The sequence below is a fragment of the Mustelus asterias genome, chromosome 1 (assembly GCF_964213995.1).
Source record: "Mustelus asterias chromosome 1, sMusAst1.hap1.1, whole genome shotgun sequence".
Classification (NCBI taxonomy): Eukaryota; Metazoa; Chordata; class Chondrichthyes; order Carcharhiniformes; family Triakidae; genus Mustelus; species Mustelus asterias.
This window is the reverse complement of record NC_135801.1, coordinates 189,429,731-189,442,642: the sequence shown is the minus strand read 5'-3', so window position 1 is coordinate 189,442,642 and position 12,912 is coordinate 189,429,731. Positions and strand designations below refer to the sequence as shown.

The 12,912-nt window shown below is 46.9% G+C and overlaps 1 protein-coding gene across 2 annotated transcripts in view; it reads right to left on the bottom strand.

Annotated features, from left to right (window-relative positions):
* Positions 1-12,912, bottom strand: part of LOC144500844 (transcription factor COE3-like) — a 174,934-nt gene that overhangs the window by 125,528 nt on the left and 36,494 nt on the right. For both annotated transcript variants that reach the window (XM_078224323.1, XM_078224330.1), the window contains exon 2: positions 5,690-5,807. In XM_078224323.1, coding sequence (XP_078080449.1) covers positions 5,690-5,807 — 118 coding nt within the window. The remainder of the gene's footprint in view (positions 1-5,689; positions 5,808-12,912) is intronic.

The window sequence follows — 12,912 nt, the reverse complement described above, 5'->3', positions numbered from 1 at the left end:
TAAATGCTGGCCAGCCAGCGACGCCCATGTCCCATGAATGAATAATAAAAACCCACAGGGAACAGCAGGGAGCGGGGCTCCCAACAAACTTATGAATTAGGAGCTCAGATCAGCCATTCAGTCCCTGGTGATCTGATTGTGCCCTCAGCTCCATATTCCTGATGACCTTTGACTCCCTCGTTAGTCAAGAATCTATCCACCACTGCCTTAAAAATATTGATTGACCAAGCCTCCACCACGCTCCAGGGAAAAGAGTTCCATGGATTTATGGCCCTCTGAGAGACTTTGTTTCTCATTCTCTGTTTCATATGGAAGACCGATTATTTTAACTGTGGTGCCCTCGTTGTATTCTTGCCAATTAGGGGAAACATTCTCTCAGCACCCACTCTGCCAAGTTCCCTCAGGATCTTATATGTTTCAGGAAGATCACCTCACAATTCTTTAAACTCTGATGGATACAACCTTTCCTCATCAAATAATACTCCCCCTTGCCGCCCCACCATCCCATGTGTCAGTGCAGTGAACCTGCTCTGAACTTCTTCTCATGCATTCAAACACAACGCACCAAAGATCCTTTAACAGCACCTTCCAAACTCACAATCTCTACCACCTAGAAGGTCCAGGGCATCAGATGCATTGGTACACACCATCTTCAAGTCCCCCTCCAAGCCACTCACCATCTTGACTTGGAAATATATCATCGTTCCTTCACTGTCGCTGGGTCAAAATCTTGGAACTTTCTCCCTAACAGCACTGTGGGTGTGCCTACACCACATGGACTGCAGCAGTTCAAGAAGGCAGCTCAGTATCACCTTCTCTAGCTTAATTAGGGAAGACAAATGCTGGCCGAGCCAGTGATGCCAACATCCCAGGAATGAAGGTTCCGCCTTTTCAACCTTGTTTTTGTCTGAAGTGTGGTAGCCCTCAGGTTAAATCACCACCAGTCTGCTCTCCCCCCTCAAAGAAGAGAGCAACCTATGCCATCTGAGACTAGGACAACTTCACCTATCTACAAGACGCACTGTAGAACTCACGAAGGTTCCATCGACAGCACCTCCCAAACTCGCAACCTCTAAAACTTAGAACAAGGACAGCAAATGCATGGGAACACCATCGCTTGGCAATTCCTCTCCAAGTTGCACATCATCCTGACTTGGAAACACATCGCCGTTTCTTCACTGTCGCTGAATCAAAATCCTGGGACTCCCTCCCTAACAGCACTGTGGATGTACCTACACCTTACAAATCAAAGTGGTTCTAGAAGGTGGCTCACCACCACCTCCTTCTGAGCAATTAGGGATAGGCACGCTGGCCTAGCTAATGATGCACACATCCCATGAATGAATTTTTAAAATCCTTTCTTAAATAAGGAGACCAACACTGGACGCAGTACTCCACATGTGTGGTCTCACCATCTCCGTGTATAACTGTAGCAAAACATCCCGACAAATATATTTAAAAAAAATCCCATCAGGCTGAAATAAAAACAGAAAAAGCCGGTAATACAGATTTGACAGCATCTGTGGAGAGAGAAACAAAGATAATAGCCGGAATTTTACCACCCTGCTCACCACAGGAATCGGAGCAGGCAAGGGGCGAAGGATGGGAAGGTCCGTTGACCTCGGGCAGGATTTTATGGTTTCAGGACGAGCAAGGCCGTAAAATCCCATTAAATGTTTGAGGTTGATGATCTTTTCAGAATCTAGCATGGAATCTGGATCAGGAGCCAATTCTGAGAGACCAGTTTCTGTGCAAGCTCATCCATCAATGGCATGCTTCAAAAACTTGGATGCCAAATTGACCCGAGTGTCAGGGGGATTAATAGGGTGAATATATGGGGTTACAGGAATAGAGCCTGGGTGGGGTTGTGGTCGGTACAGACCCGATGGGCCGAACGGCCTCCTTCTGCACTATAGGGATTCTCCCAGGAAAGGAGGAGGAAGGCGGTATTAATCGGGGACTCGACAGTCAGGGGGGACGGACAGGCGATTTTGCGGAGGCAGGCGGGAGTCTCGCATGGTGGTCTGCCTCCCTGGGGCTGGGATCCAGGATGTCGCTGGGCGAGTCCCAGAAATCCTGAGGTGGAGGGAGAGGAGCCGGAGGTAGCGGTACATATTGGTACCGCTGATGTGGGTAAGAAGGGGGAAGGGAACATGAAAAGAGAGTATAGGGAATTAGGGAGACAGCTGAGAAGGAGGAAAGCAAAGGTAGTAATCTCGGGATTGCTGCCTGTGCCACGGGAAGGTGAGGAAAGGAATGGAGTGAGGTGGAGGATGAATGTGTGGCTGAGGGAATGGTGCAGGGGGCAGGGATTCAGGTTCCTGGACCATTGGGACCTCTTTAGGGGCAGGTGTGACGCGTATACTAAAAACGGGTGGCACTTGAATCCCAGGGGGACCAATATCCTGGCAGGAAGGTTGGCTAAGGCTACTGGGGAGAGTTTAAACTAGATAGGTTGGGGGGAGGGGATCAAAGCGACGTGACTGAGAGTGAGGAAGGTAGCTCGCAAACAGAGAAGGGTTATAGGCAGTGCAAGAGGGCAGGTGGACTGGGAACAGAGAAGGGGAGAGGTCAGACCATAGGATTGAGAGGTGTCTACTCTAATGCCAGGAGTATAGTGAATAAACAACTAGCTAAAGGAGGAGAGGGCTTGGGAGATGTTAGTGGCGCTTCAACAAACCGGGTCCAGATAAAGGCTGGCATAAAGACACTTTGCCTGAATGCACGAAGCATTCGAAACAAAGTAAATGAGTTGATGGCACAAATCCATACAAATGAATATGATCTAGTGTCCATCACAGAAACGTGGTTGCAGGGTGACCGGGACTGGGAACTGAATATACAGGGTTATCAGGCATTTAGGAAGGATAGACAGGTAGAAAAAGGAGGTGGGGTAGCTTTGTTAATAAAGGATAATATCAGGACGGTAGTGAGAGACGACATAGGCTCTAAGGAGCAAAACGTGGAATCGTTGTGGGTGGAGATAAGGAATAGTAGGGGGAGAAAGACACTGGTAGGCGTGGTCTATAGGCCCCCAAATAATAACTTAGAGGTGGGGAGGGCTATAAACAAGCAAATAATGGATGCGTGCAAAAGTGGAACGGCAATAATCATGGGGGATTTTAACCTACATATTGATTGGTCGACTCAAATTGGACGTGGAGGGCTTGAGGAAGAGTTCTTGGAATGCTGTCGGGATTGTTTCATTGAACAGTATGTTACAGAACCTACGAGAGAGCGAGCTATCTTGGATCTGGTTCTGTGCAATGAGACAGGTAGGATTAAGGATCTTCTTGTGAAAGATCCTCTTGGGATGAGTGATCATAATATGGTGGAATTTCTGATACAGATGGAGGGTGAGAAAGTAGGGTCCCAAACCAGTGTCCTCTGCTTGAACAGAGGGGAGTACGATAGGATGAGGGTGGAATTGGCTAATGTAGACTGGGCGAGCAGACTGGTAGGTAGGACAGCTGAGGAACAGTGGAGGATTTTTAAGGAGATTTTTTTAAGTATTCAGCAAAAATATATTCCGGTGATAAAGAAGGACTGTAAGAAAAAGGATAACCGGACGTGGATAACGAAGGAAGTAAAGGAGAGTATTAAAATAAAATCAGATGCGTACAGAGTGGCCAAAAATAGTGGAGAATTAGTGGATTGGGAAAGCTTTAAAGAAAAACAAAGAACGACTAAGAAAGCGATTAAGAAAGGAAAGATAGATTATGAAACTAAACTAGCTCAAAGTATAAAAAATGATAGTAAAAGTTTTTACAAGTATATAAAAAGGAATAGAGTGGCTAGAGTGAATGTTGGACCCTTGGAAGATGAGAGGGGGGATTTAATAGTGGAAAACGAGGAAATGGCTGAGACTTTAAATAAGTTCTTTGTGTCGGTCTTCACGGTGGAAGACACAAATAGTTTGCCGAATATTAGAGATCGAGAGTTGGTGGGAGGGGAGGTCCTTAATACAATTACTGTTACTAAGGAGGTGGTGCTTGGTAGACTAATAGGATTGAAGGTAGACAAGTCCCCGGGCCCGGATGGAATGCATCCCAGGGTACTGAAAGAAATGGCTGAGGTAATAGCAGATGCGTTAGTAGTAATTTATCAAAATTCGCTGGACTCTGGGGTAGTGCCGGCTGACTGGAAAACAGCTACTGTTACGCCGCTGTTTAAAAAAGGAAGTAGACAAAAGGTGGGTAACTACAGGCCGGTTAGCTTAACGTCCGTAGTTGGGAAGATGCTAGAGTCCATTATTAAAGAGGAAATAACAGAGCACCTGAATAAGAATGGTTCGATCAAGCAGACACAGCATGGATTCATGAAGGGAAAGTCGTGTTTGACGAATCTACTGGACTTTTATGAAGATGTCACTAGTGCGGTTGACAGAGGGGAACCGGTGGATGTGGTGTTTTTAGATTTCCAGAAGGTGTTGGATAAGGTGCCTCACAAAAGGTTGCTGCAGAAGATTGGGGTACACGGAGTTAGGGGTAAGGTGTTGGCGTGGATTGGGGATTGGCTATCTAACAGGAAGCAGAGAGTTGGGATAAATGGGTGCTTTTCTGGTTGGCAGCTGGTGACCAGTGGCGTGCCGCAGGGATCGGTGCTGGGGCCTCAATTGTTTACCATTTACATAGATGATCTGGAGGAGGGGACTGAATCTAGGGTATTCAAGTTTGCTGATGACACGAAGGTGAGTGGGAAAGCGAATTGCGTGGAGGACGCGGAAAGTCTGCAGAAAGATTTGGATAGGCTGAGCGAGTGGGCGAGGATCTGGCAGATGGAATATAACGTTAGCAAATGTGAGGTTATCCACTTTGGAAGAAATAATAGTAAATTGGAATATTATTTAAATGGAGAAAAATTACATCATGCGACTGTGCAGAGGGACCTGGGGGTCCTTGTGCACGAATCGCAAAAACTCAGTCTGCAGGTGCAGCAGGTGATCAAGAAGGCGAATGGAATGTTGGCCTTTATCGCAAGGGGGATAGAATATAAAAGCAGGGAGGTCTTGCTGCAACTGTACAAGGCACTGGTGAGGCCGCAACTGGAGTACTGTGTGCAGTTTTGGTCCCCTTATTTGCGAAAGGATATATTGGCCTTGGAGGGAGTGCAGAGAAGGTTCACCAGGTTGATACCAGAGATGAGCGGTGTAGCTTATGAGGAGAGATTAAACAGATTGGGTCTGTACTCGTTGGAGTTTAGAAGGATGAGGGGTGATCTTATAGAGACATATAAGATAATGAAGGGGCTGGATAGGGTAGAGGTGGAGAGATTCTTTCCACTGAGAAGGGAAACCAGAACTAGAGGGCACAGCCTCAAAATAAGTGGGGGCCGGTTCAGAACAGAGTTGAGGGGGAACTTCTTCTCTCAGAGGGTAGTGAATCTCTGGAATTCTCTGCCCATTGAAGTGGTGGAGGCTTCCTCGTTGAATATGTTTAAATCACGGGTAGATAGTTTTCTGATCGATAAGGGAATTAGGGGTTATGGGGAGCAGGCGGGTAAGTGGAACTGATTCGCTTCAGATCAGCCATGATCTTGTTGAATGGCGGGGCAGGCTCGAAGGGCCAGATGGCCTACTCCTGCTCCTATTTCTTATGTTCTTATGTTCTTATCATTCTATGAACAGCACCTTCGAAAGGCAACAGAGAGCAATGAGTGGTACTGCAGCTGTGTTCCAGAGGTGACGTACCTTCGCAGGGGTCAAGCCTCCGAGCCCTCCGCCCGTGTTTCGAGTTGTTGTGGATGAACATGTTGTCGGACACCGCCAGGACATGACCGTCCACATTAATCGTTGTGCATATGACCACCTGCAAAGAGAAGACAAGCTGGGGGTGAGGAGTCAGGGACACAAATAGTCAACCTTTGACACAAAACATAATTAAATCACACCAATATGCCTTTTAGCTCGACAGGTCCAAACTGGCGTTGATGCTCCACGCAAGTCCCTTCTTCAAAAACTTTACCCCGTGCGGCACGGTGACACAGTGGTTAGCACTGCTGCCTCACAGCTCCAGGGACCCTGGTTCGATTCCCAGCTTAGGTCACTGTCTGTGTGGAGTTTGCACATTCTCCTCGTATCTGCATGGGTTTCCTCCGGGTGCTCCGGTTTCCTCCCACACTCCAAAGATGTGCGTGTTAGGTTGATTGGCCATGCTAAATTGCCCCTTAGTGTCCTGGGATGCGTAGGTTAGAGGGATTAGCGCGGTAAATATGTGAGGGGATCAGGCCTGGTGGGATGATTATCGGCGCAGACTCAATGGGCTGAATGGCCTCCTTCTGCACTGTAGAGATTCTATAATTCTATTCACACTGATTGAATTCATCTAAATTTGTCCAAAAGCACCTTAGCCAAGAGCTGCTGAGTATCCAAACGTGCTCAGCAACCAATGATATTATTCTACGGCCCGAGATACTTTTAGCACACCAGACAGGGTATCCACACCTGGGGTACCACATTCCATACATTCATCTGTCTTCCATGATACTGCCTGAGAAATGGATGTTGACGGATGTAGACAATGGGGACAATACACAATGCTATAAACAATGCCCACTGGATATTTTAGGCAAACTGAACATACGAAATGTGTCATTTGAAAAAGTTTATTATATTTATTAGTGTCACAGGTAGGCTTACATTAACATTGCAATGAAGTTACTGTGAAAATCCCCCAGTCGCCACATTCCGGCGCCTATTCGGGTACACTGAAGGAGAATTTAGCATGGCCAATGCACCTAACCAGCACGTCTTTCAGACTGTAGAAGGAAACCGGAGCACCCGGAGGAAACCCACGCAGGCACGGGGAGAACATGCAGATTCCGCACAGACAGTGACCCAAGCCGGAATCGAACCCAAGTCCCTGACGTTGTGAGGCAGCAGGTGCCACCATGTCGCCCAATTGGTCACCAACAGATTCTAATATGAAGTAAGGAAGACCCCCAGCGGTGGAGAGCTTCGGGAACTGTAGATCCAAAGTCACCAGTACCTTCCAAACACGTTGCACTTACCACACCTCATGGCCTTGGGTTAAACAGATACTGGATCCCAAAATGGTACTTCCTGGAAGAAATGTACCTTACAACAACAACTTACACTCATTCTTCTTAATGTAGAAGATTGCTCCAAGGTTGATCACCGGGATGTAAACCAACACAAACTGTCAGTGATGCCACGTAAGAAGATACGGGGACAAGTGACCAAGAGTTACGTCAAAGCGGTTAGTTTTGAGGAGCATCCTTAAAGGAGGAATGAGAACGAGGGAGGCAGGGAAGTTCAGAGAGGGAATTCCAGAGCTAAGGGACCAGGCAACTGGAGATACAGTCGCCAGTTCTGGGGGAGTGATGGAAATCAGGGATGTGTAAAATGCGGGAATTGGAGGAGTGCGGAGGTCTCATCGGAGGGAGATTGCTTTTGAATGAATCAACATTAACTGCTTGCACGTGAGTGACCACTCACTCACTGAAATAGTGGGCATGACTGTCCGGTCCCTTCCGCCGTGGGCATCATCGCGGGCGGGACAGAATATTTGACGGATCAGGAAAAGGTCCATTGACTTTGGGCGGGATTACGCCACAGGACTGGAAAATGCCGCCCTTAGTTTCCACAGCTTTGCATTTTAGCCTCCTTCCAATTCAGTCCATTTCCCTGGGTTCTACTCTCCTGGACACGGTGAGACAGCTTGTCTGTGACAAGATCGCAAAACGAAGATCCAACATAGAGCATAGAACAGTACAGCACAGGAACAGGCCCTTCTGCCCACAATGTCGTGCCGAACATAATGCCAAATTAACCTAATCCCTTCTCATAGAGACATAGAGGTTTACAGCATGGAAGCAGGCCCTTTGGCCCAACTTGTCCATGCAGCCCTTTTTTTTTAAAACCCGTAAGCTAATCCCAATTGCCCGCATTTGGCCCATATCCCTCTATACCCATGGTACCCATGTAACTATCTAAATGCTTTTTAAAAGACAAAATTGTACCCGCCTCTACTACTACCTCTGGCAGCTTGTTCCAGACACTCACCACCCTCTGTGTGAAAACATTGCAAGAAGTTTAACAACATCAGTTTAAAGTCCAACAGGTTTATTTGGTAGCAAAAGCCACACAAGCTTTCGGAGCTCCAAGCCCCTTCTTCAGGTGAGTGCTCACCTGAGTGCTCACCACTCACCTGAAGAAGGGGCTTGGAGCTCCGAAAGCTTGTGTGGCTTTTACTACCAAATAAACCTGTTGGACTTTAACCTGGTGTTGTTAAACTTCTTACTGTGTTTACCCCAGTCCAACGCCGGCATCTCCATATCATGAAAACATTGCCCCTCTGGACACTTTTGTATCTCTCCCCTCTCACCTTAAACCTATGACCTCTAATTTTAGACTCCCCTACCTTTGGGAAAAGATATTGACTATCTAGCTGATCTATGCCCCTCTTTATTTTATAGACCTCTATAAGATCACCCCTCAGCCTTCTCTGCTCCAGAGAAAAAAGTCCCAGTCTATCCAGCCTCTACTTATAACTCAATCCATCAAGTCCCGGTAGCATCCGAGTAAATCTTTTCTGCACTCTTTCCAGTTTAATAATATCCTTTCTATAATAGGGTGACCAGAATTGCACACAGTATTCCAAGCGTGGCCTTACCAATGTCTTGTACAACTTCAACAAGACATCCCAACTCCTGTATTCAATGTTCTGACCGATGAAACCAAGCATGCCGGATGCCTTCTTCACCACTCTGTCCACCTGTGACTCCACCTTCTGTCTGCCCTTAGTCCATATCCCTCTATTCCTTGCATATTTATGTGCTCATCTAAAAGCCCCTTAAATGCCCCATCACATCTGCCTCCACCACCACCCGTGGTAGCGCATTCCAGACACCCACCACTCTCTGCATAAAACATTGGCCTTTCACTCTTTAAGTGCATGCCCTCTAGGTTTTTTAAATTATTCATTTGTGGGACATGGGCGTCGCTGGCTGGCCAGCATTTATTGCCCATCCCGAGTTTCCCGAGGGCAGTTGAGCTCTGGAGTCACATGTAGGCCAGACCAGGTAAGGATGGCAGATTTCCTTCCTTAAAGGACCTCAGTGAACCAGATGGGTTTTTCCGACAATCAACGATGGTTTCATGGTCATCAGTAGATTCTTAATTCCAGATTTCTTTTGGTGAATTCAAATTTCACCATCTGCCGTTGCGGGACTCGAGCCTGAGTTCCCACAACATAAACTGAGTTTCTGGATTCAAAGTCGAGCGATAATACCATTAGGCCATCACCTCCTCATCTGGTATTAGACATTTTGGGTGGGATTTTATGGCCTCGCTCGTCCCGAAACCGTAAAATCCCACCCGAGTTCAACGGACCATTTCCTGCTCCACCTCTCATCCGCTCCTATTCCTGTGCAGGGCAGGCCGATAAAATTCCGGCCTCCAACTCTGGGAATGAGATTCTGACTGTCAACCCTATCTATGCCTCTCATAATTTTATAGACTTCTATCAGGTCTCCCCTCAGCCTCCGCCACTCCAGAGAAAACAACCCTAGTTTGTCCAGCCTCTCCTCATCCCCTCTAACCCAGGCAGCATCCTGGTAAACCTCTTCTGCACCCTCTTCAAAGCCTCCACATCCTTCCTGTATTGTGGCGACCAGAATTGAATGCAATGCTCTTAAATGCGGCCTAGCTAAAGTTTTATAAAGCTGCAACATGACATCCTGACTCTTGTACTCAATGCCCGGACCAATAAAGGCGAGCGTGCCATTCCGCCCTGTAATGTGTAATCTTGTAGCCTCAGGTGGCAATGCCGTTTAAGGAGTTAATGAAACGGCGCAGAAAATCTTTTCTTTATTCTTTTGGCAAACTCTTGCACAATGTGAGCAGTAACCAGGCAGTTAATCCATGTAAGTAATGGAGTTTTCCTTGCAGTAATTTCATTATCAGTCACTCACAGTGCCTTACCAAGTGGCTCTGGTTAGTCCCCTCTTTGTTTTGATTGATCTTTTGACAGATTAACCAGTGGCTTTATTTAATTAAGTTCGCCTCACTTGAGAAATGCAATACGCATAAAAAAAAACTTCAGCCCCTAATGGAATTGCTCTCATAATAAAGGAGTTTGTGAAATGCTTGTGGATGTTCTTCCGTTTTATTTGTTCTCCAGTGCCTGGGGCCAGTTTGAGGCTCTTGTGTTTTCTTTTTAATTACTCCTTATACAGTCAATCTCACTTAATCAGGCAATGCTTAAATTTGCCTCCCTCTTCACTGGAGCTGAGGGTAGTTTTTTTGTTGCTTCCCCTCACACATTCCCAATTTTTATTTAACTGGAATAACATATTGCAGATGTTGACAACTGTGAAATTCGATAATTTTTATGTATGAGAAACTTAAAACTGGCCCGTTGCATCATCTCATTTTCGAGTCGCACTCTAACCCAGGGTCTCTGAACTGTGGAGCTCCTTCCCTCCCTCAGCCTTTCCACCATCCTTATCTTTTAGTCTTTCATTTCTTTATTCAATCGTGGGATATGCGGCATCGCTGGCTGACCAGCATTCATTGCCCATCCTTAGTTGCCCAGAGAGGGCAATTGAGAGTTAACCACATTGCTGTGGCTCTGGAGTCTCATGTAGGCCAGACCAGGTAAGGACAGCAGATTTCCTTCCCTAAAGGACATCAGTGAACCGGGTTAGTTTTCCCGCCAATTGACAATGCTTTCATGATCATCAGTAGATTCCTAATTCCAAATTTATTTTTTATTCATTTGTGGGACATGGGCGTCGCTGGCTGGGCCAGCATTTATTGCCCTTCCCTAGTTTCCCGAGGGCAGTTGAGAGTCAACCACATTGCTGTGGCTCTGGAGTCACATGTAGGCCAGACCCGGTATGGATGACAGATTTCCTTCCCTAAAGGACATCAGTGAATCAGATGGGTTTTTCCGACAATCGACAATGGTTTCAGGGTCATCAGTAGATACTTAATTCCAGATATTTTTTATTGAATTCAAATTCCACCATCTGCCGTGGTGGGATTCGATCTCGGGTCCCCCAGAACATTCGCCGACTTTCTGGATTAATAGTCTAGCGATAACACCACTAGGCCATCGCCACCTCAACATGGGTCCTTGGATTACTGGTCCAATGACAAATCCAGGCCCCAGAACAAATTCTGGATTAGCGATAATACAACTACACCATCGCCAACCCAACCTGGGTCCCTGGATTACTAACCCAATGACAACACCATTACACCACTGCCTCAACCTTCTGATGGCAGTCAAGTACATTGCTGTAGGTCTGGAGTTGGAAGCAAGTCTGGGTAAGGGTGGCAGATTTGGGGGCGGCACGGTAGCACAGTGGTTAGCACTGCTGCTTCACAGCTCCAGGGACCTGGGTTCGATTCCCGGCTCGGGTCACTGTCTGTGTGGAGTTTGCACATTCTCCTCGTGTCTGCGTGGGTTTCCTCCGGGTGCTCCGGTTTCCTCCCACAGTCCAAAGATGTGCGCGTTAGGTTGATTGGCCATGATAAAAATTGCCCTTAGTGTCCTGGGATGTGTAGGTTAGCGGGATTAGTGGGGAAAATATGTAGGGATATGGGGGTAGGGCCTGGTGGGAGTTTGGTCGGTGCAGACTCGATGGGCCGAATGGCCTCTTTCTGTACTGTAGGGTTTCTATGATTTCTATGATTTCCTTCCCGAAACATTCATGTTGTTTTACACCAATCTGGTAGTTTCACTGCCAACACAACTGACACTTGCTTTTTGTTTCAGAGGTACTCATTCAAGTGAGGTTAAATTCCACCAGCTGCCATGGTGGGATTTGAACCTGGTTGCCGGAACTTCCTGTCCTGCTGTTGCCCGCTTTGGGATGGAAAATTCCTACCCAAAGCCAACTGACCATTGGCCGGTCAGTCAGATTTTCCGTGCCGCTCACGATTCTTGCCATGGGCAAACCAGAAACTTCCGGCTGGCGTCTGGAGCATTAGTTCTGGCCTCTGGGTTCCTAGTCCAGTAACATTACCAAGACATTACCAAGCCCCCATTTCAACAAGCTAAAAGTAAATTATTAAAGTTTATTTATTAGTCACAAGTAGGCTTAACACTGCAATGAAATTACTGTAAAGATCCTCTATTCACCACACTCCGGTGCCCGTTCGGTTACACTGAGAAAGAATTTAGCATGGCCAATGCACCTAACCAGCACGAATTTCAGACTTTGAGAGGAAACCGGAGTACCCGGAGGAAACCCATGCAGACATGGGGAGAATGTGCAGACTCCACACAGACAGTCACCCGAGGCCGGAATCGAACTCAGGTCCCTGGCGCTGTGAGGCAGCAGTGCTAACCGCTGTGCCACTGTGCCATCCATTGTGTTGTAAGCCTGTTCCTCAGTACTATCTCTTCTCTCCAAATGGCACAGCCTTTGCCATCCGAATGCTGGAAGGTCACAACTCTAGGTGCCATTCTTTAGGAAGGATATCAGAGATAGCCAGAAGGGTTCAGTTACTGTTGCAGCGTAAGAGACGTGACAACCAGTTTTCACCTCGCAAGCTTCCAAAAATAGCAGTGTGGGTGGCAGGGTGGGACAGTAATCAATGGTAACCCCCAAAAACCACGAGGTTTGATCCCCAACTTGGGTCACTGTCTGTACGGAGTCTGCACGTTCTTCTCTGGGTGGGTTTTCTCCCACAGTCCTAAAGATGTTAAATCTTTCCTCAGTGTACCCGATCAGGTGCCGGAGTGTGGCGACTAGGGGATTTTCACAGTAACTTCATTGCAGTGTTAATGTACACCTACTTGTGACACTAATAAATAAACTTTAAAAACAAAAATGAAATTCCACGAAGTCCTGTGGACGTGTTGAAGTGAGAACTTTCCTCCTGTGAAAGATTCTCAAACGTTCTGGCATCCTCTGGCCTAATTTATTTCCCAGCATGAA